This window comes from Leptinotarsa decemlineata, unplaced genomic scaffold (genome assembly GCF_025532065.1).
Source record: "Leptinotarsa decemlineata unplaced genomic scaffold, Ldec_3_MD MMD2_tig00001019_RagTag_RagTag, whole genome shotgun sequence".
NCBI classification, from domain to species: Eukaryota; Metazoa; Arthropoda; class Insecta; order Coleoptera; family Chrysomelidae; genus Leptinotarsa; species Leptinotarsa decemlineata.
This window is the reverse complement of record NW_027412557.1, coordinates 8,249,143-8,275,397: the sequence shown is the minus strand read 5'-3', so window position 1 is coordinate 8,275,397 and position 26,255 is coordinate 8,249,143. Positions and strand designations below refer to the sequence as shown.

The window sequence follows — 26,255 nt, the reverse complement described above, 5'->3', positions numbered from 1 at the left end:
GGTAGCACTCTTATATTTGAGTTCTCAGAATGGACCAATACATAAGAGATTTCAAAATAGACACTTTAAAAACGTTTACACTTAATAAACCTGAAGAATGCAAAGAGATTTTGAAACAAAACGAAGAAAATTCCAACTTCAAAATTATTCATAATAATATTCGCAGTTTGAATAAAAATATTGATGATTTCAAAATGATGTTGGATGAGATAAACTCCGATTTTGATTGTGTGATATTAACAGAAACCTGGAAATTACTTGACCCTCATATATATTGTATACCAGGATACAAACTAATTTATAATGAAGGTGAATACAATCAAAACGATGGAGTAATAATGTTCATAAAAAAAGATTACGAATTTGATAGCGAAATTGTTGCAATAGAAAGAGTTAAATTTCTCAAAGCAAAAATTAAAATCGGAAATAAAAATGATACACTCATCACTAGCTGTTACCGATCACCCTCAATGAACATAAATGAATTCAATCAAATTTTAATGCGGTACTTTGAAACTATACAACCAGAGAAATATGATTATTATCTCTTCATAGGTGATATAAATATAAATCTGTTAGAGGAAGACGAAAACACAACCGAATATCTCAGTATATTGCATGAACTTGGGTACATATCCAGTATTAATGATCCCACAAGAATATATAATAACCAGATATCATGTCTTGATCATATTTTTATCAAGAGTAAATGGAATATACTTGACATGACAATACCAATTGTTCTGAAAAGCAATATCACCGATCATTTTACAACTATATTACAAATTGTTATGGATAACGAAATTCCAAAAAAAAACTACGGAATGAGATATAGAAAATATATTAATGAAACAAAATTAAATAATGCATTACACCATGAAAACTGGGAGTCAGTGTACTCAACAGAAAATCCAAACACTGCAATGGAAAAATTTATTGATGTTTTAACAAACGCTATTAAAAAATGTACTGATATTAAAAAATGTACTAGGAAGAACACAAAATTTGCACCATGGTTAACGAATACCCTATTGAAATCCATCAATACTAAAAACGATTTGTTTGCGGAACTGACCAACAACCCACACAACGAACAATTGAAACACTATTACAAAAATTATAAGAATAAACTCACCAATTTAATGAATAGAGCTAAGCGCGACTACTACCGAGAAGAAATTAAAAATAACTCGTGCAATTCAAAGAAACTCTGGAATACAGTGCAGAGCATCACTGGTAAAAAACAATCAGAGAAACAAATACAGAGTATAAAAAATGACAAAGGTGAATTATTGAATGGAAAGAGGGAAATTGCAAACGAATTCAATAACAGATTCATTGAAACTGGTAAAACATTGGCTGAACAAATTATTAGGAACCCAAATTTCAAAACAAACACAACACGACTAACAAATTCTATAAGTATCCGTCCTACCGATACGACTGAAGTAAAGACTCTTATCAATGAACTGAAAAATAAAAAATCCGTAGGGGAAGATCAAATACGAGCAGAAACACTAAAACAAATCTCAGGCAATATCGTTATTCCTCTCACTCATACCTTAAATCGATGTCTAGATAAGGGGATATGGCCAACTTCTCTCAAAAAATCAGTCGTCATCCCGATACACAAAAGTGGGGACAAAAACATTGTTACCAATTATAGACCCATTTCACTGATAACGAATCTATCAAAAATATTCGAGAAATTATTGAAAACCAGACTCTTATCTTTTATAAATAAATTTAAACTTCTTTCTTGTAAACAGTTTGGCTTTAGAGAACAAATCTCCACGGTGGATGCTATCCTATACATCACAGAGAAAATACACCAAGCTCTGGAAATGGGAACTCCATGTCTTTGCTTATTCATAGATTTGAAAAAAGCATTTGATACTGTCAGCCATAAGCTACTCCTAGAGACACTAGAAAAAATAGGAATAAGAGGTAATTGTTATAACCTCATTGAAAGCTATTTAAATGAAAGGACACAGAAAGTGAAAATTGGTGATGATTCAAGTAACTCAAAAATCATTGAATATGGAATACCGCAAGGCACAGTCCTGGGTCCATTGTTATTCAACCTATATGTGAATGAATTGTTCTCAGTTGCTAGTAAAGGTGATATCGTAGGATATGCTGATGACACCGTTATCTTTTATCAAGCTCCATCATGGCAGGAACTAAAAAATACTACAGAAATAGATTTCAAATTTATTAAAGAATGGTTCGATAACAAACTATTGACAGTCAACTTCGAAAAAACCCACGTTCTTCCTTTCAGTTGCAACAAATCTGGCATCCCTCCTTTTCGCCACCTAGAAATAAATATAGATGGAAAAATGTTAAAACTGAATACTACAACTGAGACAAAATATTTAGGAATATATCTGGACACACATCTTAAATGGGATTATCATATAAAATACGTGACCAAAAAACTCCAAACCATTTTATATAAATTCAAATATCTGAACACTTACTTACCCATAGAAGAAATGAAAGTAATATATTCCTCTCTCGTAGAAAGTCATATCCGATATGGTATTGAAGCCTGGGGTGGTGCGCTTAAAACCCATCTCAATCGACTAGAAGTGATACAGAGACGGTTCTTGAAATTAATGCTACAGAAAAGCTCTAGATACAACTCTGATAGCCTCTACAAAGAAATAAAAATCATGGATATCAGGCAATTATTTTACCTTTGTGTGAATATGAAATACCACTTTCAAAAACATAAAGCTGATATTCCTAACCATGAATACAATACTCGAAACCGTAACAAACACATCCTACCGCATGCTACAAAATCAAAAACTCAAAGAGCATACTCTTATGTTTCAATAAAAATTTATAATACCCTACCAGGAGATATAAAAAAATGTAAAAGTAAACAAAACTTCAAGAAAAAGTTAAAGAAATATATCAATGAAAATGAAAGGAATATGATCTCCCAACTATTTGAACCCTAGTGGAATACAACCAATGTATGTCATTTAACTTTTTTGTATTATTTGAATTGTATTCTTTATAGAATTTAAGCTGACTATATATATTAGTTTTAGAGTTGTATATTTTTAAAATTTTACCATTTGATAATTTTTATACATATATTTTTCCTTTTTTATTTTTCTATTTATCTGTTAATTTCAAGGAAACAAGTACTTTGTACTTATCCTTAATCACTTGTTCACTCCATGCAATTGTATTATTCATATATATTCATATATTGTTTTTTTTTTTACTGTGAATAAAGTGTCTATTATTATTATTATTATTATTATTATTATTATAACAATAACAACAACTATTAAATAACGTTAACATCTAGACTAACGAATTACACTAAGTTAAGTGTTGGAAATGGCCTCCTTCGGCTTCAATACAACCGTCTAGCCGCGCCATCATTGAATTTCGCACTCTTCTGAAATAACCTGGCGTATTTTTTATTATGTCACATGAATTAATGATTTTATTCCGTGAATCCTCTTCATTTTGAATAGCAGTTTTGTATACCTACGCTTTAAGGTGTCTTCAGAGAAAATAATCTAAGGGATTCATTTCGGGCGAGCGAGGTGGCCATGGGTGTGGGCCTGCTCTCCCAATCCAGCGATTATGGTAATTTTCATCCAAAAATTGCTGTGCCACTACACTCAAGTGTGGTGGAGCACCATCGTGCATGTACCACATACGGAATCTTTCCATGACTGGAATTTCTTCTAAAAGTCCAGGTAAAACAAATTCTAAAAACCTTCGGTATTATTCTCCATTAAGTCTAGGTGGAAGGAAGTGAGGCCCAATGAGATGATCACCGACAATTCCAACCCAAATATTAAAAGAAAACTGTTCTTGAAAATTATTTTCTATCAAGGCGTGTGGATTGTTTTCGGCCCAAATGTGATTGTTGTCGGCTTCAATGTGATTGTTGTGGAAGTTAATAATTGAATTGCGAGAAAAACAAGCTTCATCTGTAAACAATATTCGACTAAGGAAACCTAAATTTCTTCTTATTTTACCGCGTAACCAATTAGAAAAAGCTAGTCTTACAGACAAATCTCTGGGCAATAGAGCTTACACACGTTGCATGTGATAGGGATATAGCTGATGGGCTCTTAAAATCTGCCACACATGGGTAATATTCAGTTCTTCAGCTGTTTTCCGAGTACTGGTATGAGGATTTACTTCAATCTCATTTAAAACAGCTTCTTCAATTTGAACTGTTCGTACCGTTGCAGGCCTCCCAATGACAACCGTCGATCTTTTAAAGCTGCCTGTTTCAGAAAGTCATGCATGGAGACGTACAAAAGTTCTTCTATTAGGCACGCTGAGGAAACGCTGAGGAAATCTTTCATGGTAAATGCGTCTTGCAACATTCGAGTTTCCGTGAGCCATTCCATAACAGAAATGCATATCTGCCATTTCACTGTTAGTAAATTGAACCATGTTTCACAAAAATGGTTCGAAAAATAACCACCAAACACAATTATAAATTATAAATTAAAAGCTTATGAAGTTGACAACAACTGTCAAGTTGTTTATTAAATGCTGCAATCGTTTTCCAAGGCAACCCTTAATTATTATTTATGGCATTTTCAGAAGAGTGCGAAATTCAATGATGCGGCGGCTAGACGGTTGTATTGAAGCCGAAGGAGGCCACTTTCAACACTTAATTTAGTGCAATTCGTTAGTCTAGATGTTAATATTATTTAATATTTGTTGTTATTGTTACATAATTAGTAATGAAAAATCGTAAAAATAATAATTTTCAAAAGAAACATTCAATTCCCATATTATTCCTTGTGAGGTCCAGGGATATGCAATTAGGTCGACTTTTTTCTTGAAAACTAAGCAAGATAACTTAAATTTATATTTTAACACCCTGTATCTTGAGTACGAAGGATTTGGCGGATCCATGTTTATATGAACATTTCGTCTTAAAATCACCAAAAGAATCGCCTTTAAATTTATGGTACATACTTAATTAACACCCTGAATAAACATTTCGTCTTCTATTATACAAATAATTTTGAAAGAACTGGAGAAAATGACCTCTGATTTCAATATTGAAAAAAAAATTTTCAACAATATATAATGGTCAACTGGATCAAAAGTTTTGCACAAGTCAAGGGAAAAGAGACATTTTTTATTTTTGCAAAAATGGTTGAATGTTGCAAAATTGGAAAATTGGTGGGACACTAATCAAAACATTCAAGTTATATCAATTTGACGTTGTCTAAAATGGGAAAATACGACAATTTAAATCCAGATTTAATTCAGTTCAGTGACAACAAAGCTGAAACGGGGGTTATACAAAGCTCATCATTAGGGTCTTCATTATTTTCTATTTATATTGATGAAAGCAAATATTCGACATATTTTGTCATTACATAGAGTTGTTTTTTGCCGTTAGTGAGGAGACGGTGTTTGAAAAAGTTTCGTAAGTGAAATAAATTACGATTCAAACATACTACTTGCGTTCAAGAATCATTCCATAACTCAGGTTAAGTGTAAGAATAGCCTTAGGCTAAACTTGGCCTGTTCATTACAGAAAGGAAATAAAGACGATTCATGATTATTATTATTATAAGAACTATATGCTGAGTTCAACATAAAAAACGTTATGTTTATATCGCTGAAATGATAATACAAATCCCAACGTCCCTAAGTTTGTTGGTTTGTATCTTCATTTTTAGTATTATGTCTCTTGATTTGGAATGATAACCTGTTTTTTATATATTCATGAATAAACAAATAAAAAAATATCACGACAGTATATTAAAAGCAACACATTGGGAAGAATAACATCTGCATTTTATACATAGATATTGGATAATTTGTTTGATTTTTCAGATGACTGGTTATCTGAACCTAGTAGCCAACACGATGGACAACTTCACTCACGGTCTGTCACTAGGAGGGGCCTTTTTGGTCTCAGCAAGGCTGGGCTTTTTCACCACATTCGCTATCCTTGTTCACGAAATTCCACACGAAGTTGGGGATTTTGCAATTTTGCTCAAATCTGGTTTCACGAGATGGCAGGCAGCTTTCTATCAAATACTCACCGCAGGTGGTGGTTTAATCGGAGCGATGGCTTCCATCGTTTTCAGTGGAGCAAGCACATCATTAGGTAAACTTTATTTCACTGGCATAAGGTTGAAAACGCTTCTATTAACTACCTACTCAATTTGGCAAAGAAGAAAAGTCATAGTGGCTTTTTTGAGAACAAAGAAAGTAACAGAGAGATAGAGAGAAATAGAAAAGAGAGAGAAGTGTTTATTGTCTCAAGAAAACAAAATCCTTTTGACAAACTTCTTTGGACTATATAAAAAACAATATAAAAGTAACCGATATTATCGATATAATATAGAGTATATTGTCTTATACATTGCAGCAAAACAATTATGTAATATACAGATTAAAACTCTCTTTACATGCCATATTATAGACCCAAAAAAAAATCTTCAAGGTATTATTTTATCTCTCGAGAGATACTAGAACTAAATAGTACAATTCATAAAAGCAGACATTGTAAAATAAATTTGAATCATAATAGGCCTAATCAATCAGAATATTGCCTAATTTCTAGCTGGAAGTAATCAAGGAATAACTCTTTACGCTCATGAGAATTTTATTGTATATACATTTTTATTCCTTTGTACACCCATGAATCTTTTAGGATCATCGTAGTGGACACTTCACTCGAGAAACCAGTATCTGACAAACCAGTACTGGTCTCCTTTTCTTTATGTTTCATATCGAAAGCACCTGCTGTTTCTCACATAATGGTCGTGTATAATAATTTTACTGTAAGTGTGCTAACGGGCGACATGTATCTTGTATCGTCTATCATTCTTCTCCTCGATGTCTGGCCGATCGATTCTGAAGGCTTTGGCTCTAGCTAGTTATCTGTTAGCAGTTAATGTCGAAAAAAAACAGAAAGTGGTTGTGGATTAAATCACTGTACGATGAAAATAATTTTCCAATCATTGAGAGGAAAAATATGCTGTATAACCTTTTCCCGAGTGTAAGAAATATCAAAAATTATATATTCATTACTGAATATTTATTGTGGCTTCGAGTTGAAAATCAGTTGATATATTAAAGATGTTTTCATAAGACACTGGAATTTAAAATTATAAATATTTTCTAGTTTGTTTGATTCTTTTTTGACATAATTTAATACCTTAATGAAAAAGCGCATTTGCTATAAGTTCTGTTTCCGTATAACAACGAAACATTTACCATCCATTTCATTCTAGAGGCGAGAAGTTCCTGGATTTTACCATTCACTGCAGGGACGTTTCTTCATATCGCATTGGTCACCGTTCTTCCTGACCTACTCAAAGAAGAAGACCCTAAGGAGTCCTTCAAACAACTATTAGCTTTAATATTTGGAATCATTTTAATGGCTACTATTACAAATGCCTTTGAATAAGGAACAAAGAAGTGCTGTGTTGATGAAGTTGCCATAAATTTTATGATAATTCTTTAGTGATATATTTTTAATGTAAATATGTATTTTAACAGTATTTTATGTAAAGTTAAAATAGTACGAGATTTGATATTGAAGTGATAGTCTCTGTAATGTGATTCATTCTAATAAAATGTGATTATGAAATGAAAGTATTGTTTAGAAGTTTTTTCTTAAATATGAAAGAGAAGAGAAATGATCACAAAGAGAAAATAAGCTAAAATGAAACAGAATTGAACATTGAGCCAATGCAAGTATCTTTTGAAGAGGAAAAACTGATGAAAATGAAAATAGTTATTAGGTCAAAAATGAATATCATCCAAGGTATGGGAGATGAAGTAAGGTAAGTTTTAGGGGGGATCGTTTTTTAATGATTTCATGATAGTGAATAGGACCGTGTATAACAGAATGACGTGATTTTCAGACAAAAACAAACCATTGACTCACAAAATGGTTTCTATCTGGGTAGATCAATGGAAACAACTGTGAGCACATTTATCAATATCTCGATCAATGAAAGGTCATAGTGGTGAATTAGCACAATGAAAGTGTGCCTGACTCACGATCGAAATATTGTGAGTTCGATCCCTACCTCGACCAAATATTTTTCTTGAGAGAAATCATCTAGTTGAAGTTGGGATGATTCTACAACGTAACATAGCTGATGGACTGCGAATAACCATGTGCTCTCTAGGTGGTTCAAGAAGTTATCAACATTGCCTACCCTGAACAGACTAATGACCGAAGCAGTCGATGCCATTGACACTAAAAAATAAATGGTGGTATGTGCTCTCTTTTGCGACCTCTCGAAAGCGTGGTATGCGCTCACTTTTGCGACCTCTCAAAAGCGTTTGATTGCTTAAATCTTGACCGTACAGAAACCAAATTCTACTCATTGAGAATTCATGGAAATGTACTCAGCTCAAATGGTTTATCCATGATAATAATTATAGAATTTTTTATTCAAGACCACTCGCAGCTTCACTAGAAGCTAATAGAAGCAGATACAGACCACAGTTTTGTCGGACGATGGAAAATAATATTATGGAAAATGAAAGTTTCCTGAGGAGCATCATGTTCACCGAATCATCCATAGGTACAAGTACCATTATAATAGTATCAACTGAAAATCCACATGAACTATATTTTACCGACCATCAACATAAATGGAGTATCAATGTATGGGGTGGTATTATGGATAATTATGTTGTCAGACCATATTTTTCCAAACAAAATATGAATGTACAAGGCTTCCTTGATACTTTGGAGAAAGCTTTCCTAAGTTGATCAATCACTTACCTTATCACATCAAAGATGAAACGTGGCTTCAATTAGATGACATATTAGCGCATTTTTTTGTGAAAATACGAGAGGAGGTGAATGTAATATTCCCTAATGAACGGATTGAATGAGAACGACCTATTCCTTAGCCGCTGAGGTTGCCGGACCTAACATCAATAGATTTTTATTTATGGGGAACCGTAGAATTGGAGGGCTACCGTACTGCCACTACTACACAGGAGGACATGGAATTGAAAATTCGTGAGCCATTTCAACGAATTATGCGTTCTCATCGGAGGCGAATCAGAACAAACTCTTTAAAGAGATTCAGAAAATGGACAGAACAAGATGGGAGACGTTTTGAAAATGTATTATAAGTGTGAAAAATGAGAAATTAAACTTCTTATGTTTTTAAACCACTTTGTATTTGTAACTAACGTTACTGCAGTTTCGTCCTATAAAGGATATTTTCAAACAAATAAAATAAACTCTTGTTACAAATACAAAGTGGTATAATAGCATAAGAAGGTTTATTTCTCCATTTTTTATGATGATCTCCTACCACGTAGTAACGGGTAAATCCATCAATTTATTATAATTACGAATTGCCATTTCAATTATTTTGACGTTTGATAACATATTTTAAAGCAGGTGAATTTTCAAGACTCAGTGACGTTATTTTGACATCAATTTTTGGTAGTAATTCGATGTGAATTCGATGACGTTTCAACTGGAACGTGATATATTGATCATTATTATTACTTATTGGATACGGAATGTATATAAATTTTCTAATTCGGACTTCCATTGTCTAATATGATTTGAAATCTATGAAAAAACAAACAAAATTAGAATGAGTACCTAGTTGAAATATCAATTATATTAAGCATTTAAACATGAAATGAGAATACATTGAAACAAATAAAATAATCAAGATAAAAGATGAATATTACCACAGAGTAAAAAATAAATACTTAAAAAAGAATAAAAATGAACAAAAAAAATTAAGAATGCAATAGAAAAGAATTTAAATAATTTAAAAAGATTTCAAAGCAAGTTACTTTACGACGTTTTGATTGTTAGTGTCCACAATCGACTTCGGGTGATGACTGTTCTTAACTGTTCCATGCCTTTTTAATCTTTTTCATTTTTTTTACTCTGTGGCCATTTTCGTCTTTTATTTTAATTATTTTATTCGTTTTATTGTATTTTCATTTCATGCTTTATTGCTTATAATTGATATTTTAGCTAGTCATTCTGATTTTAATTGTTCTTTCATAGATTTTGAATCGCAATAGAATAATTATATCAGACAATGGAACTCTCAACTAGTAAAATTCACCATGACAAATTGTGTACTACTTTCAAACATAGTATCTAAAGTTACCATTTTGTTTCTGATGATAGTAGATAGTCACAATTTCCTCTTATTATTATTCGTTGTCATGTTACCTAATATTTGAAGCATATATTAATGGCAACCCTTCTGTCGATTTTGTGTGAAATCTGATACTACGACAATAATGTTATGAAGTCTTGCAACAGTGAAATAGACAAAATCTGGAACACAGAGAATATTGAAAGTAGTTGGATAGTTTGAAAGTAATTGCATAGTTTATACACGAGAAATAAACTTGTATGCAGTCCATCGGCAATTAAAATAAATTTAAATCTTGTGGATGATTCGTTTGAAACTCGAAGAACATTCAATACGGCAGTGGTGTTTCGTGTTCTGTTTTTCATATTATGTAGTGACTGTTACTGCTGTAAGTGTAGTGTGGCGGCATGATAAGACGATGTCCTGGGAATTTTTCCAAAGTATGGATTTTATTGAAAAGGAGATATTATCACCTTTAAGAATTACATAAATAAAATTGCTCTGTGCTCAGTAAAACTGTACTTCGCTTATGTATATTTATTTATTGTGGTTTTCAACTAATTAACTTACAGTGAAAGCTGCAGCGAAAAACAGAGGATGAATCCCGTTAGCGGTCGATGTCAAAGCTTGGCTTTGCAACTTACCGCCTTGGAAAGCCTCGTTTACCTTTGATATTCAAAGATTGAGTTTCTCTGTCGATCCCATAGGGGGCGTCTTCGTAATGTCAGATGTCGACCTTTCTTACAAAGGCTTTTGTCCTTTAAGGACAGTTGAGTCCAGCAATGCATTTGCACTGACCAGACCAATAGCGGGTCGAAACGGCGTTTGGGCTCTGGTTTTCAACTAGTTGCCTTGCAGTGAAAGCTGCTAAATATCAAAACCCACTTAATATAAAAATTCAATATAGTGAACTATTAAAAAAACGAGTGTTTTTTCTTTCACTACTGTCTTCATTTTGAAGAGGGTATACATTTACTTTGGAGACTAACATAGTACAAATGAAAGTCGATCTACTCTGACCATTTCTTTAATATTTGTATAATATTACTCAGTACTCTTTTTATCGGGGGTGGTATTTTCAAATATAACTGGACCTGAATTTGACGAAGAATCTAACAAGGTTCCTCCACTCAGTAAATCGTTTAGTGAAAAACCTCCATTTCCCTAAAAAATAATAAGATTAGTTTTCTGTGGCTGTGAATCTGATTACATGGCTGTGAATCAAAACTATACATTTCCAATGGAAATGAATCATTGAATAATCTAACATGATTCCATTGCGTTTCAAGTAAACTAATTGCTGCATGGTATGGACTCTTTAGAGAAATCGTTGTTTAATGTTTGTTGTGTTGGAAATTGGAATTATTCGTTGATTTATTCACATTTTTCTCACAACTAGTTTTCTGTCAACACCAATAGATATCTAAAAATTATGACACTATTACCATCAATGCTCCAAATTTTGTAAAAAAAAATTCATTTGATGATTAATTTTCGTACTTATGATGCACTGTTTGGAACCTATGGTGTAGTAATGAATATTACTGGGGTTTTTTCCCAACACCAAATCGTTATTTTCAACACCTCGACACGTGTTCCGATCACCAAGTGATAATCTTCAAAAAGGAAGATTAAAACTAGAAACTAACCTGCACGTCATCTTGATTTCAATCAGGTTGGAGCCTGGCTCCCTTACCCTTGAACTGATGTTTGCCAGAAGGACAAACGGGTCATGACTGATGGTGGGTGTTGATGGTATGGCGGCATGAGTGTCCTCACAGTACCGCCCTTCACGGTGTACCCCTACCTGGCTGGGGTGAGTTGGATGAAGAAGTTGTTCATCTTTCAACGGAAGATATAGGGGTCTCATTCGACAGAGTGTCGGGGCTTTCTATATCGGAAGAGGTCGTCTACAGTATAATCCATAGCTTCCCTGACTAACTAGAAACTAATGCCAAGCTAACCCTATTTATGCTATATAGGTATCCCATACAGGTGTACCACCCATATAGGTATACCAACCTAAATTAATTTTACAATTTTGCCTTATCTATTATTTTACAATATATGTTTATATAAAACAATTTTCAGCTATATAAAAATTAATTTCACAATATTGCCTATCTAAATTTATTTTTGCAATTTGTCCTTATGTAGTAATCAGTAAACCCAACAATATTATTTTATTTTAACAAGCTATAAAGTATGCTCTTTGGTATAGGTTCGTCATCGTTATTCATAATATTATTGTGTTTACTTATTTCTACACTCTCATAGGCATCTAGTTGCCTGTTGTTGTTAACTTGTCTAACTAATCTTAATGAACTGAAGTCTATGGAATAGTTTTGTTGCAAAATATGATGGGCTCCTGCTGATTTTTCAGGTCTTCCATATTTTAAGTGTGTTATGTGTTCCTTATATCTTACTTTAATAGATCTTTTTGTCTGTCCATAATATTTTGCATCGCAGTCCTTACATTCAATTTCGTAAATTCCAGACTTTTCCGAATTCTTGACTTTGTCTTTTGGACTTCCCAAAAGACTCTGTAGTGTATGATTTGTTTTAAAACCACCTTCATACCTAGTTCCTTGAAAATCTTTCCAAAGTTCCTCGTATATTTGATTAATTTTAATTAATTTTTATATAGCTGAAAATTGTTTTATATAAACATATATTGTAAAATAATAGATAAGGCAAAATTATAAAATTAATTTAGGTTGGTATACCTGTATGGGTGGTACACCTGGATGATTTACCTGTATGGGATATCTATATAGCATAAATAGGGTTAGCTTCGCATTAGTTTCTAGTTTTAATCTTCCTCTTTGAAGATGATCACTTGGTGATCGAAACACGTGTCGAGGTGTTAAAAATAACGATTTGGTGTTGGGAAAAAACCCCAGTAACATTAATTATTTATTGATTAATTTTCGATTGGAAACTTCGTCCTGACGAAGTCTCTATTCAGAGACGAGGCTGGATGGCACATTAGACTTTCTGGTGAACCAGAAAGTTTCAAAATTCAATGAAGAGCATACTTCAATACAGGGTGATAAAAAATACAGTGTTTTCGTTTGCTTGAAAAAGTTACTTGGAAATGATTATTTCAAATGAAACAGCCTGTGTATTATTAAGAAAGCTGTTGAAATTTGCTTTCTTTATATGTATATAATACATACACCCAACTAGTCAAGTTATTTTAGCATTTATTGGTGAAAATGTCCCTTCAGAATACCTAGTATTCCCATTCGACATTTTGTAAGCAGGCCATGATTACTATTTGAGAGTAACGTTGTGACATTCTCCTGATAATATTGATATTTTCGTCACTGCAGAAGTTTCAAATACCTTCATAAGGATGGTACAAAACTATTCAAACGAAATTCTTACGGATTTGTTTATTTTTGGACAGTGTGATAAAGTTATCAGCAGGACATGTAGAAAGTTCAATGAAAGATATTCGAATCTACTGCAAATTAACCTCAAGAAATTTATACGAATTCAGAACAATTGCAATGCATTTGGAACAAGAAACTTGGGTTAGATGAGGTTAGGTTCAAAGTGAGTGGGTCTATTCGACCCTCCACCGCAACCCACAAGGGTTTATTGTGACTCACACTCGACCAAATAAACCCAGCTTCTTAACAAAGCCTATTAGTTTGTATGGTGAGTGGTCTTTCATGTCAGATGGTAAGACTGCGGCTCTGCCGAACTCTAAAAACCTGATTCGGTCCTCAGCGGGGCAGGCACAAAGTATATGCTTTGCTGTTTCTTCGTTAATGAGGTAGTCGGATATCCAAGGTGCAAGATTCCCACTTCGATACCCGTGACAACTTTTGATTCAACCGTTCAGGGATTTTTCGCCTCTGGTTTTGGTGAATCATCACTTGAGCGCAAACGTTTGCTAACCTGCTCATGGGGGGTTTGTTCCTCCACCTGGGACAGATTCTGCGTACGCCGCTCAAGAAATTGGTGCAAGGCGGTTTCATTAGGTACCCCGCTCTTGAGGAGACGACTCAGTCGTAATGTAATTAGATTTTGCCTATCTGAGATGCATTATTGTGTTGACTCCTTTTAATAAAAATGGTTAGAAGAGTAGGTGGCACCGTTTCAACCCTTGAATGACAGGAATGAATGTATTACGCGTGGGATTTTTTTTTCGTTATTGTTCTTTCACAAAATAAAACTTAGTTTGCGAGAAAGACATTCCAAACATAAAATTTACTTACGCTTATCTTATGAATTGTTCGAAATGTCGTTCATTTTGCTGTGAACATTAATAAAGTCTATTTTCAAACTCCCCTCTAACATTACGGAAAACTTTACTAGGAATTGACTGGCATGCTGCTGTAATTCGTCTCTCAAGTTTTTCAATATCAGAAGGTTGTGTTTTATAAACAACGGATTTGAGATGTTTCCAAAGAAAGAAATCTGAAGGTGTTAAATCCGGTGATCTCGGAGGGTATTCAACTATCCCCTTCTGTAAATCTATCTATCTGAAAATCTCTCGGTTAACCACGGTCGGAAGGAATAAAAATAATGAGGTGGAGCATCGTCTTGCTGGAAATGTAACAGATCCTTCTGCATCCATCTGAGTTTTTAGCTCGTGAGTTATAAGAGGATCGATAGTCTTTTCAAACATTTCAACGTACAGATTGCCTGTCAAGTTTTCTTCCAGAAATAATGAACCAATAATGGCATTTCCAGGAATACCAGCCCAAACATTTTGTGGATGTTGTGTTTGCCCTTTCCAAAAAATATCTGGGTTTTCATCACTCCGATAGCGACAAAACTCTATTCTTCTATCATAATCATCCTCGTGGAGTTCTTGAAGAATATGCATTTTATAAGGATGAAATTTATGCATTTTCAATGGCTTTCTTACAGTGTCGCGTAACATTCCCATCTGTTCTAATGCTGATTGTAAGAAGCTTGTGGACTCTGCAGCAAATGTTCCCAAAACTTTAATTTGATCTACTTCATTTAGTACTTTGGGATTATTTTTTTTTATTTTACACTGAACCAGTTTCGTAAAACTTATTCACCAAATCGAGTACATACCAGTGACTTACATTACAATTTGGATGTCTTTCGTTAAAAAAATATGCCACCCTTCGTGCGCACTTCCAATTTCTCCATAAAATATAATCATTTCAATTCTGTTTTGAAGAATGTTAACTATTTTATCATTTTTATACACTTATTATAGTAATTACTAAACAGCTCAACAGGTACAACTGTATGCACAATACCACATCGTTCAAATTTGCGAACCAATTTTTTGCCTGAAAACAAAAACTTTCTACAGCAGAAGTAGCAAAAAAGGACGGCTATCTGTACACTTTCTGCGAGGGGAATTGAAAATTCAGCATTTACTAAACACAATTTCACTACCATCTATGTTTTACTATTAGACTACTTTTTGAAGTAAATTAATTGGAGCTAATGGCTCATGTTACCCCTGATAAAGGGTTGGAACGGTACCACCTAATATTCTTACCAGTTCTGGTCAAACTATGCATCTCACTCTAGGCGTTCTGTTAAATGATAAGTCAGGGTACCATTGGAAGCAGAATTGAACACCAATCAAAATGATGTGCCACTTGATACCCCTTCCCATTTAAAATTTCAAGGGTAACATCTTCCCCTCTTAGTGGGTTGAACTATAAGGGTTACAAATAGTCCTTGACAATAAAATTTACCTGTCTTTTCGATTCCTCATATTGCTTTTTCTCATCCATGTAACTCTATCATTAAGTAAAGACGGTGTTAAATTACCTTTGGAATGGTGTCGTCACTGCTTCCTCCGGAGGACCCTTGACTTTCTAGACCACTGCCTCCTGAATATGAGGATCCACCATCTGAGTTCATTTCTCCTGTCGAGCTACTTCCACTGTCCGAAGATGAACTTCCACCGAAGTTTATTCCACTATTAAAACTTCCTCCAAAGGAGATTCCATCGTCACTTCCCAATTGAATACTTCCTGAACTACCAGCACCAGGAGATGAAAATCCGACATCTGAATTTTCTCCGTCATCTGAATGTCCGATTTCTGAATTTTCTCCATCGTTTGAATCTCCTCCAATCGAGGTATCACTTCCTTTGGGAGTATCACTTCCTGAGGAGGAACTTCCATCTGAATGACTGTCACCAGAATCTGTTCCACTGCCATATTTTCCACCACTTGAAATACCGCCGCTCTTCGAAGAATCTGAAACCCAAGAATCTGTACCTGCATCTGAAAAATTGTTTCCTGAGGATCCACCATCTGAGTTTATTTCTCCTGTCGAGCTACTTCCACTGTCCGAAGATGAACTTCCACCTGAGTTTATTCCACCATTAAAACCTCCTCCAAAGAAGATTCCATCGTCACTTCCCAATTGAATACTTCCTGAACTACCAGTACCAGGAGATGAAAATCCGACATCTGAATTTTCTCCGTCGTCTGAATGTCCGATTTCTGAATTTTCTCCATCGTTTGAATCTCCTCCAATCGAGATATCATCACTTCCTTCGGGAGTATCACTTCCTGAGGAGGAACTTCCTTCTGAATGACTGTCACCAGAATCTGTTCCACTGCCATATTTTCCACCACTTGAAATACCGCCGCTCTTCGAAGAATCTGAAACCCAAGAATCTGTACCTGCATCTGAAAAATTGTTTCCTGAGGATCCACCATCTGAGTTTATTTCTCCTGTCGAGCTACTTCCACTGTCCGAAGATGAACTTCCACCTAAGTTTATTCCACCATTAAAACCTCCTCCAAAGGAGATTCCATCGTCACTTCCCAATTGAATACTTCCTGAACTACCAGCACCAGGAGATGAAAATCCGACATCTGAATTTTCTCCGTCGTCTGAATGTCCGATTTCTGAATTTTCTCCATCGTTTGAATCTCCTCCAATCGAGATATCATCACTTCCTTCGGGAGTATCACTTCCTGAGGAGGAACTTCCATCTGAATGACTGTCACCAAAATCTGTTCCACTACCATATTTTCCACCACTTGAAATACCGCCGCTCTTCGAAGAATCTGAAACCCAAGAATCTGTACCTGCATCTGAAAAATTGTTTCCTGAATGTGTCATCAGCAGAAGCCAGCTGCACATTTGGGGTTTCCGTTAATAAATCTTGTGTTTACAAGAATACTACTAAAATTATCACAGAGGTAGCTATAGCTACTTGCTATATTCTCTTGTAGAAAAGGTAGGTACTAAATACTACTGAAATTACCACGGAGGCAGCTATAGCTACCTGCCATATACTCTTGTACATACAAGATCTCCGTGCATTTTTACTTCTTCTGACAACCAAGTGTTTCCCAAAGCTCGAAATACATGTCTATGATTTGACTTTTTTTCCAGTGCTAATATATATATATATATATATATATATATATATATATATATATATATATATAATATCATTTATTCATGATAAAATTAACGACAATATAAGTACAAATTATATGAATGGATGATAATCGAAAAGTAACTTAATACTTGTTTCTCGGTTTGTTCATTGCTAAATATAATTTATATTCTACCTCAAATGCTACTTCATATAAATCTCATATTTTCATGCTACCTTTTTTGGATTCTCTAAACTGTGACCTCTGAACTCTTTCACTTCATCTTTTACTTCCTGAATTTCACTGTGAGCTTTCTGGAATTCACCGTAGACTTTTTGAATTTCCTTCTAAGCTGAGTTGATTTTGGATTGTGTAATTGAATAGTAGATGTACTTTTATAGTTGTTTATATTTCTCCTACACTCATTGAAGTTATGTTCTTACCTTCGTTTCAATCTTTGTTCTTGTTACTCCAACATTCAGTAGGCTCAATTTTTTTTGTTTCATCGACAACAAATTTGTTTCTGGGTTCGAAAATAAATGACACACTATTACCCGAGAATTTACCCAGACGATACACTGACATCCTTTGGATGTCCAATTTATGCTCAAAGGATATTTCAAGGTCGTCCAAAGTGTACCTACCGACTTAGACATTCTTAAGGTATCGTATATTTTGGAGAGTTTATGGATGTCCATAGAATACCTACCAAAAATATTCATTCCAAGTCCACTGGGGGATATCTTATGGACGTCCATTTCATGTCCAAGAATATTCTGACGTGAATTGAATATTCACAGGATATTCTGTATTGTCTGTCTATATGATTATGTTAGAAACACTCAATACAGCTGAATAAAGTTTCTAGAAATTATACTGTACTGTCAGTATAATTTCTAGAAACTTCAATAAAAATAATGACCCGCAAAAATGGAACAAATGTTGAATGTCTAAAATTCTGCATGCAAGCGAACAGTATTGAAAAAGCTACAAAGAAATGGACTGCATTCTTGCACTACCATCATCAACTGATATTGATGAAATTGCATTCAAATATCTCATAAAAAACAACGCACATATCACACCGAAAAAATCAGAAATGGAGGATTGCTCCCGATTTCACAGAACAAAAGCACCTGATGAGAAATTCGTCGTAAACATTAGCAAACTGATTGGCATAAAACTGTATATTTCAAAGATGCATTTCTCACTGATATGCTTTGGGATAGACGTAGATAATTACCAGTTGAATATAATATTACCTAACCTAGGACAGGACAGTCCTTCAAAATCTGTTTCACGAACCAAGTTAAATATAGTAATTCCAAAGATCAATGAGGAACAGTAAGAAGAAAACTTTCTTATTTCTGGTGTAACAATGAACAATGCTCAACCATAGTAAGTTTACGAATTCTGATTACATTTTTTGTCACAAGAAGAGACATATCGAAAATACGTGTTCGAAAATAAAAATCCTTCAGAACTGAAAAAAATATCAAATCTTCAGTGCATTTCTTTAATGTCCCCCCCTTTCATTTTTTGAACAGGTCAACTCAAAAAACTGAAATTTGGGATAATGAAATTAATGCTTAAATACTTTATTTTGAGGTGAAATTGACAGATGAAACTTTCAAGATGGCGACTGGGAGCCAAGTGAGAAAAAAATTAATAGAAAAGGGGGTCTGGTAAACTTCAAACTATTGCTGAGTAAACTAAAATACATTGGGTTTGAATGCAGTTCTTTAGATTGGGTGAGAAGCTATCTCACAGGAAGGGCTCAACGGGTTATACTGGATAATGGTCAATTATGCTCATCTCTTCAGGAAACTTCTTCTGGTGTACCACAAGGTAGCATTCTAGGTCCATTATTGTTCTCTCTTTTCATTTTTGACTTTCCTGCCACGTTATCCCAGTGCGACGTACATTTATATGCTGATGATTTTCAATTATATCTGTCAAGTCAATCTAATAATATTTACCATGCTATCACCAGGATGAACTTGGATTTAGAAAATACATTTCTATTTTCCAAAAATCATGGCCTTCGAATTAATCCAAATAAAACAGTAGCCCTATGTTTGGGATCTGATCTACAAAGAAATGAAGTTGAAACAAATTTTCATCTTTTTCTTGACAATGAACCGATTGACTGGGTGAGTTCAGCAAAAAATTTAGGGGTATATATTGATAACAATCTCTCGTTCAACGAGCACGTTAAACACATTTACAAAACTTGTTTTTTTAAACTGAAATCCTTATACAAGTTTAAGTTCCAGCTTTCTCAAGAAACAAAGCTGAAATTAGTTCAATCATTGATTTATCCCCATATTGAATATTGCAGCTCAGTGTATTACAACTTCTTACCAGACTATAATAAACACAAACTTCAACGTATACAAAATGCTTGTATGAGATTTGTGTGCTGCATAAACTACCGTAATCATGTAACTCCATATTTATTGAAATTAGATCAGCTGAATATTGAGTTTAGAATTCGTTATCTCATATCTGTATTCTTATATAAACTATTGGAAAGCAAAACTCCTAATTACTTGTTCAGATTACTTAGTAAGCGATCTGATAATCATTCTATCAATTTAAGAAAAGATACATTTACCATTCCATATCATGTTACCACCAAATTTGAGGGATGTTTTTCTTACTTTGCACCAAAGTATCTAAATAATTTATTACCGTATATGCATTTGTCTATATATCAATTCAAAAGTACTTTGAAAATTAATTTCTTAGATGTTCAAAAACGATTGTAATCTTTTATGTTATCTTTATAATCTCATAATAGTTTGTTTTATATTATTTTTGTGTCTATTGTAATTGTTATTGTTATAGGTAGTCTTTCTTACTGTATGCTTATTTTTTTCCTAATTATGGGACGGGTGGAAGATAGCCTCCGGCTAACCATTTTCCCTTTGTGTATAAAACCTGTTTTTGCACAATAAACATTATTATTATTATTATTATTATTATTATTATTATTATTATTATTATTAATAATTCACAACCCTAGAATATGAAGTCAATATTTTCAAATACTACAAAATGGCGGAACTTTTGATAATTGCCTGAATACATTGACATTTAACTACATAATATGAGGTAATGAGCTTGAGGTCAGTTCAGAAGATGCTCGAAATGGTTGCCTTGAACTTCTTGACATATGAACAGCCTATCCGATATTTCACGCCGAACATTTTCTAACACAGTAACGTCTACAGTATCTCTACAAATATTTATTATTCTCTGCCATATATCCAATATAGAAACAGGTTCAGTTTCGTACACCTTTTGCTTCAAATAGCCCCATAAAAAGTCCAAAGGTATCAAATCTGGCCAGCGGCTGGCCGTTCTGTAGGATCTCGACGGCCAATCCAACGACCGAGAAAAGTAGTATCCAAATAGTTTCTTACTTGTCTGGAGTAATGTGGAGGTGCTCCATCTTGTTGGAATACAATATCCATGTCGAAATCATTAGGATTCGCTTCGACGATTTCAGTGATGAGGGTCAACAGTAGTTTCCAGCATATTGAAATACAGTTCCCCTGTTAGATTTTGATCAATAAATAGAGCTCCTACAATATAATTTCCCCATATTCCTGCCCAAACGTCAATTTTTTCTGGATATTGGGTATGTGTTTCCCAGAAAACGTAAGGATTGGTGTCACTCCAATAAGGGCAATTTTGTCTGTGAATATTGCCGCTTAAAAAAAGTACATTCATCACTAAAACAAATATTGTGGAGATGGGTCGGATGCCTTGCAATGATTTCCGTCATGCAGAATTCTGTTCTTCGATAAGGGTCATCTTCAGTTAATTGGTGTACCATTTTAATTTTGTATGAATGATACCTATTCCTCTTCAAAAGTTTCCACACAGTAGAATAAGTAGACTGTTTAAGATTTACTACCATCTCACCAAATATTTGCAATTGTTGTTCTTCCGAAATGGACGGATGACATGGGGTCTTTTTGTTATGTACACTACCGGTATTTGTGAATTTGGATACAAGTTCCCTCATATATTTTCTACATATAGGACTATTCGGAAAACGTTCATTGAAAATCTTTTCGGTCTCGTGAAAGTTACGCGTCGCAGCGTAAATAAAAATCGCTTCAATCTTTCTTGTAGTAAAACCGAAAACTAAATGAAAATATTCTAACTGAATAATGATGTTCATTGTCGTACTGACATTTTTTGTCGTTTTTATAAACAAAAACTAACTTAACAAACCTTATCGGGTTGTTGGAATTGCCATATGGCAGATAAAAAGGAATATTTCTAGAAATATCGATATTAATGTGTTTGTCTTCAGGAAATTATCAAATGTTCCGCCATTTTGTATTAGGTGAAGATATTGACTTCATATTCTAGGGTTGTGAAGTATTCGCCAGGAGCTTCAAAATGATGTGTCACAAGACCCCCCTTTCCGTTTAATTTTTTCCCAGATGGCGCCCAGTCGCTATCTTGAAAGTTTCTTCTGTCAATTTCACTTCAAAATAAAGTGTTTATGCAATAATTTCATTATCCCAAATTTAAATTTTTTGAGTTGACCTATTCAAAAAATAAAAGGGGGGACATTAAAGAAATGCACTGTATATCACTGATGACGAAAACCGACAAATGTCAAATAAAGACAGTCGACAAATGCCACATAAAAGCCAAGCAAATGAATCTGGAGATAGTGACGCAGCATATTAGACTGTGAGATTCGATCAATTCGAAGATATTTTTTCCAAGAATAAACCAATATTAAAAAAAATGTTATACTTCGAAACTACATCAACGAAATGAAATTGAAAAGTTAGGAATGTACGGCAAAAGAATTTGACTTGTATGGTAGATATGTAGTGGTTTTGTAAAGGTTTCACCAAGATGGTATTTGCCTGGATTTTCATAGAAAAAAACAATTTCTTCGATTTTCAATCAGGTCCGATGGAATATGAACAGAGAGAAGCTCCAACGTCTACTTGCAGACGATAATTAGGTACCTACAAGCACTTTGGGAATGCTGAAATTTTGTTTTTTATTCTTATAAAATAAGCTTTGGTTAGGGGAGCCTCTTCATCAGCAGAAAGACTAGGAAAGTGCATTATCGAAATCAAAGCGTTTTTTGTTATCCAACATTATCTTAATAGACTACGATTCGAAAAACCTACCACCATTTTAATATCGAACGATGTGAAAAGCAGCTAAATAGAACAGCTCTTGTCATAATAAAAACTGTTGAAAAATTCCATGAATAGGTATATTGATGACCGTTTTTGAGGATATGACTTGCTTTGTGTTAAACTCAAATATTTATACCAACTGAATGTGAAGTCGTGAGTTTTAAATCGTAAAAAACTCACAATACGTACTTAAAATATTACTTTGAAAATTAATGATCAAATCATTACTTACAACTTAAGACCGCTGCATGAAATCACCTTGACCGTAATTTCCGTAATGCTCACATTGTGGCCAGAATTGAAAATGTTTGTGTAAATACGAAAATATTAGGCAAGGTAAGAAACTGGATACGTCTTTTTTTTCACCAAATCCAAATTATGTTTAGAATGCAATCACTTCAAGAAAACTCACCGTTCAAGAAACAAAAATTTATTAATTTTCAGTTTGAAAACTGAAATTTGAGAAAGTGAGAAAATAAATGAGCTACTTTAATTTGGAATTGAAAATCTATAAAGCGTCTATAGATAATGAATGGGAATATTTAAAGTCAATTTCAGATACTGGGCATCTGACCGTTTAATGAAAGTACGCAAACATTACATCTGATCATCACCTTCAAGGCTACCTTCTTCGTGGTTTCCAAAATGTAGTCCACCTCCAGAATGTACTCCACCACTTGAGTGTACTCCTCCACCTGAGTATACCCCACCAGAGTTTGACACCTCACTACCAGAATATTCACCTAAACCAACAAACAGTTTTTTGATTTAGAATGTGACGACAGGAAAATTAATTGCATATTTTTCATATTTCAAAAATAAACACTAGAATATGTCTTTTGGTTGGTTTCCGCCTATCGCCGTAGTATTCTTTGGTTATAATCTCCAAACGTTTCAACTGCAACTGCGCCAGTCATCTTCAGTAGCGTGGTGGAAGTACTCTTCTTGACGTGTCAACTGAAATAAACTCTCATTTCTGCCGTGTCATTTGTAGTTCTGATTTTTCGCGCACTTTCTGTAATGGCGGGTTCGCGCGTACTTCCCGCGCGATTTGGGCGACTTGGCTTCGTTTTGGTGCTTTCCAATGCTGTACGCCAGAACTTTGGTAGATATGTTCAAAGGAAAAGAAGAGAAACACCAGTGAAGATCAACTCCAAGGCACTGTCTATCTGCCATACATAGAAGTTGTCACCAACCGAAACTCTGAAGAAGAAGAAAATTAACACCGTTTTCAAACCAATTAAGAAAATATCGGAATATATGAGATCAGCAATAGACAGCAGAGATCCACTCGAATCCACTAAAAGTCTATATTGGTCGCATTTACGGGCACAAGCGGAGTTGGCGATTGGGACATACCGAGAATTTTGAAGTCGCTGAATATGCACTATCCGACGGGGGACACAAGATTCTGTTCGAAAATACTCAGAGGCTAGCAACGTCGAATCATTATTCAACAAGAATGTATTTAGAAGCCATAGAAATACACAAGCACCAAGAGAAGTTCAACAGAAAGGAAAAGAGAACATATCTAACAATGATCTGATATACAACATTGAAAAGCGCCAAAAACGAAGCCAAGTTACCCAAATCGCGCAGGAAGTGCGCGCGAACCCGCCATTACAGAAATTGCGCGAGAAATCAGAACCATAGTAAAAATCAACCAGTAAGTCCACTCCACTACTTTCATTCATAAATTCACAAAGTTCCCGGTGACCTCGAAACGAAGTGCTGAGCCAATTACGTTATATTACTATAGGCGTGCGCTCATATAAAAACGAAATTTAAGGTTATAATAGAATATTTTGTGGTAAATTACTTATAACCAACTACAAAAACTAAAAACAATAATAAAAACAGCGAATAAAACAAAATCAATATCAATTTCCGACCGTTTATTATAACTAATCCGATGTCTGTGGTACCGTCAAATCCTTCCATGCTACAGCACTGAACGCATTGGATGAAAATCTCGTCCTAAGAGCGGTTGAAAGTCCCCCGTGGATCACGTGGTAAGAGAGCCTACTGGTTGTATTATTCTACTGTGTCAGAACTATGAATGACTCGGCAGAAATGAGACCTTCAATTTCAGTTGACACGTCAAGAAGAGTACTTCAACCACACCACTGAAGGTGACTGCCGCAGTTGCAGTTGAAACGTTTGGAGATTATTACCAAAGACGACAACACCAAAACCCAAAACGTTGACGTCATCCGTGAAAGCCTACATTCCTATACTAGAATATGTGTTTTAAAACGAAAACACTTTCTCAGATAATCGTATATCATTCTCTCAGATAAGTAACATTCAATACAATAAATCAAAAAAAGTCACCATAAGTACAAAATACAATACAAAACTTCGAAAATTGTCGCATTGGCATGTTCGGGTATATTTTCTATTTTAATGTATACATATTCTACTTCAACTTCAGACAAATCTAATATTTTTTGCTTGCCTCCTTGGACTTTCTGAACTATGACCTCTGTTATACCTCTGACCTCTTTCACTTCCTCAATTTCACCTCGAGTCTTCTCGAAGTCACTCACTTTATGAGTTTTTTTTGTAACAACTGATTTGACATTGGATTGTGTATACCTACGTACTTGTTTTTGTTTATGTCTACTTCAAGCTATGTCTTTGTTTTGCTTCTCGTTCTTGTTGCTCTGGTATTTAGCAGGATCTAGTTTTCTTCTTCGTCAACATCAAATATGTTTTTGGGTACAAAAACAAGTGGCACTCTGTTACCTAGACAATACATAGATATCCGATGGATATACATTGGATATCCGAAAAATACCTAAGGTATCGTATATTTTGCAAATCCAATAGATGTCTATAGAATATCGACCAAAGGATATACTTTCCACTGAGGGATATCTTATGGACATCCATTTCAAATCCAAGGATATTCTGACATGGATTGCATATCCATAGAATGTCCGGTGTTGTCTGAGTATGTTATTTGTCATGTTAGGAACATCCATTACAACTGAATATTCACTTTCACTGTGTTGGCAGTATGAAATTGTAATATTTTTCAATCTTTGTTTTGTTTCAGGAAAATCCTTAAGGCGCTCTCAGAGCGGTGCATGTGTGAAAGTAGCGATTCACGTTGGCTTTGAATCGCTGGAGATTGAAGTCATTGGGAAAAAGGTTCTCAAGAAGTTAATACCACATAAACGCAGTTTCATCAGTTGAAACGGTACATCAAAGCAGCCAAGGGGTCTTCTTAATCAAAGCAATTACTGCTACATCAACTCGATTTTGCAAGCACTGATCGTTACTGAACAGCCTCAACATCTCGTCGAACGAAAGTATGAAATCTACCTCGGTTATAGTTGAAATGTGTCGTATGAAGCAGTTTGATTACATACCTTCCTGCGTTAGGACGAAAGACAGGAGAGTGGATAAAAATGCCTAGAATAACCAAGAAGTAATAATCAACACTGACACCCCATTCGGTCCAACATGATTAATAAAAGGTTGCATAACATGCGGACTGACTGGATTGAGGGTAGATATGATGAAATGTTTTAACTAATTGAGTTTTTTAAATATTACACTGAAGATAAAAACCTGTTGTT

At 34.4% G+C, this 26,255-nt stretch overlaps 2 protein-coding genes across 6 annotated transcripts in view; one reads left to right on the top strand and one right to left on the bottom strand.

The window, feature by feature from the left end:
• Zip99C (Zinc transporter Zip99C) overlaps positions 1-7,623 on the top strand; it is a 51,686-nt gene extending 44,063 nt beyond the window's left edge. For both annotated transcript variants that reach the window (XM_074175434.1, XM_074175435.1), the window contains 2 exons: positions 5,851-6,127; positions 7,260-7,623. In XM_074175434.1, the coding sequence (XP_074031535.1) occupies positions 5,851-6,127; positions 7,260-7,435 (453 nt within the window). In that variant the 3' untranslated portion in view covers positions 7,436-7,623. The remainder of the gene's footprint in view (positions 1-5,850; positions 6,128-7,259) is intronic.
• A 3,518-nt stretch (positions 7,624-11,141) lies between these two features.
• The window catches only part of LOC111506618 (uncharacterized), a 35,979-nt gene continuing 20,865 nt past the window's right edge, over positions 11,142-26,255 (bottom strand). Inside the window, exons 6-8 of one of the 4 annotated variants that reach the window (XM_074175428.1) lie at positions 23,283-23,411; positions 15,909-17,164; positions 11,142-11,294 (exon numbers count right to left, since the gene is read on the bottom strand). In XM_074175428.1, coding sequence (XP_074031529.1) covers positions 11,175-11,294; positions 15,909-17,164; positions 23,283-23,411 — 1,505 coding nt within the window. In that variant the 3' untranslated portion in view covers positions 11,142-11,174. The remainder of the gene's footprint in view (positions 11,295-15,908; positions 17,165-23,282; positions 23,412-26,255) is intronic. The other 3 variants (XM_074175430.1, XM_074175429.1, XM_074175431.1) reach the window with 3 other exon arrangements.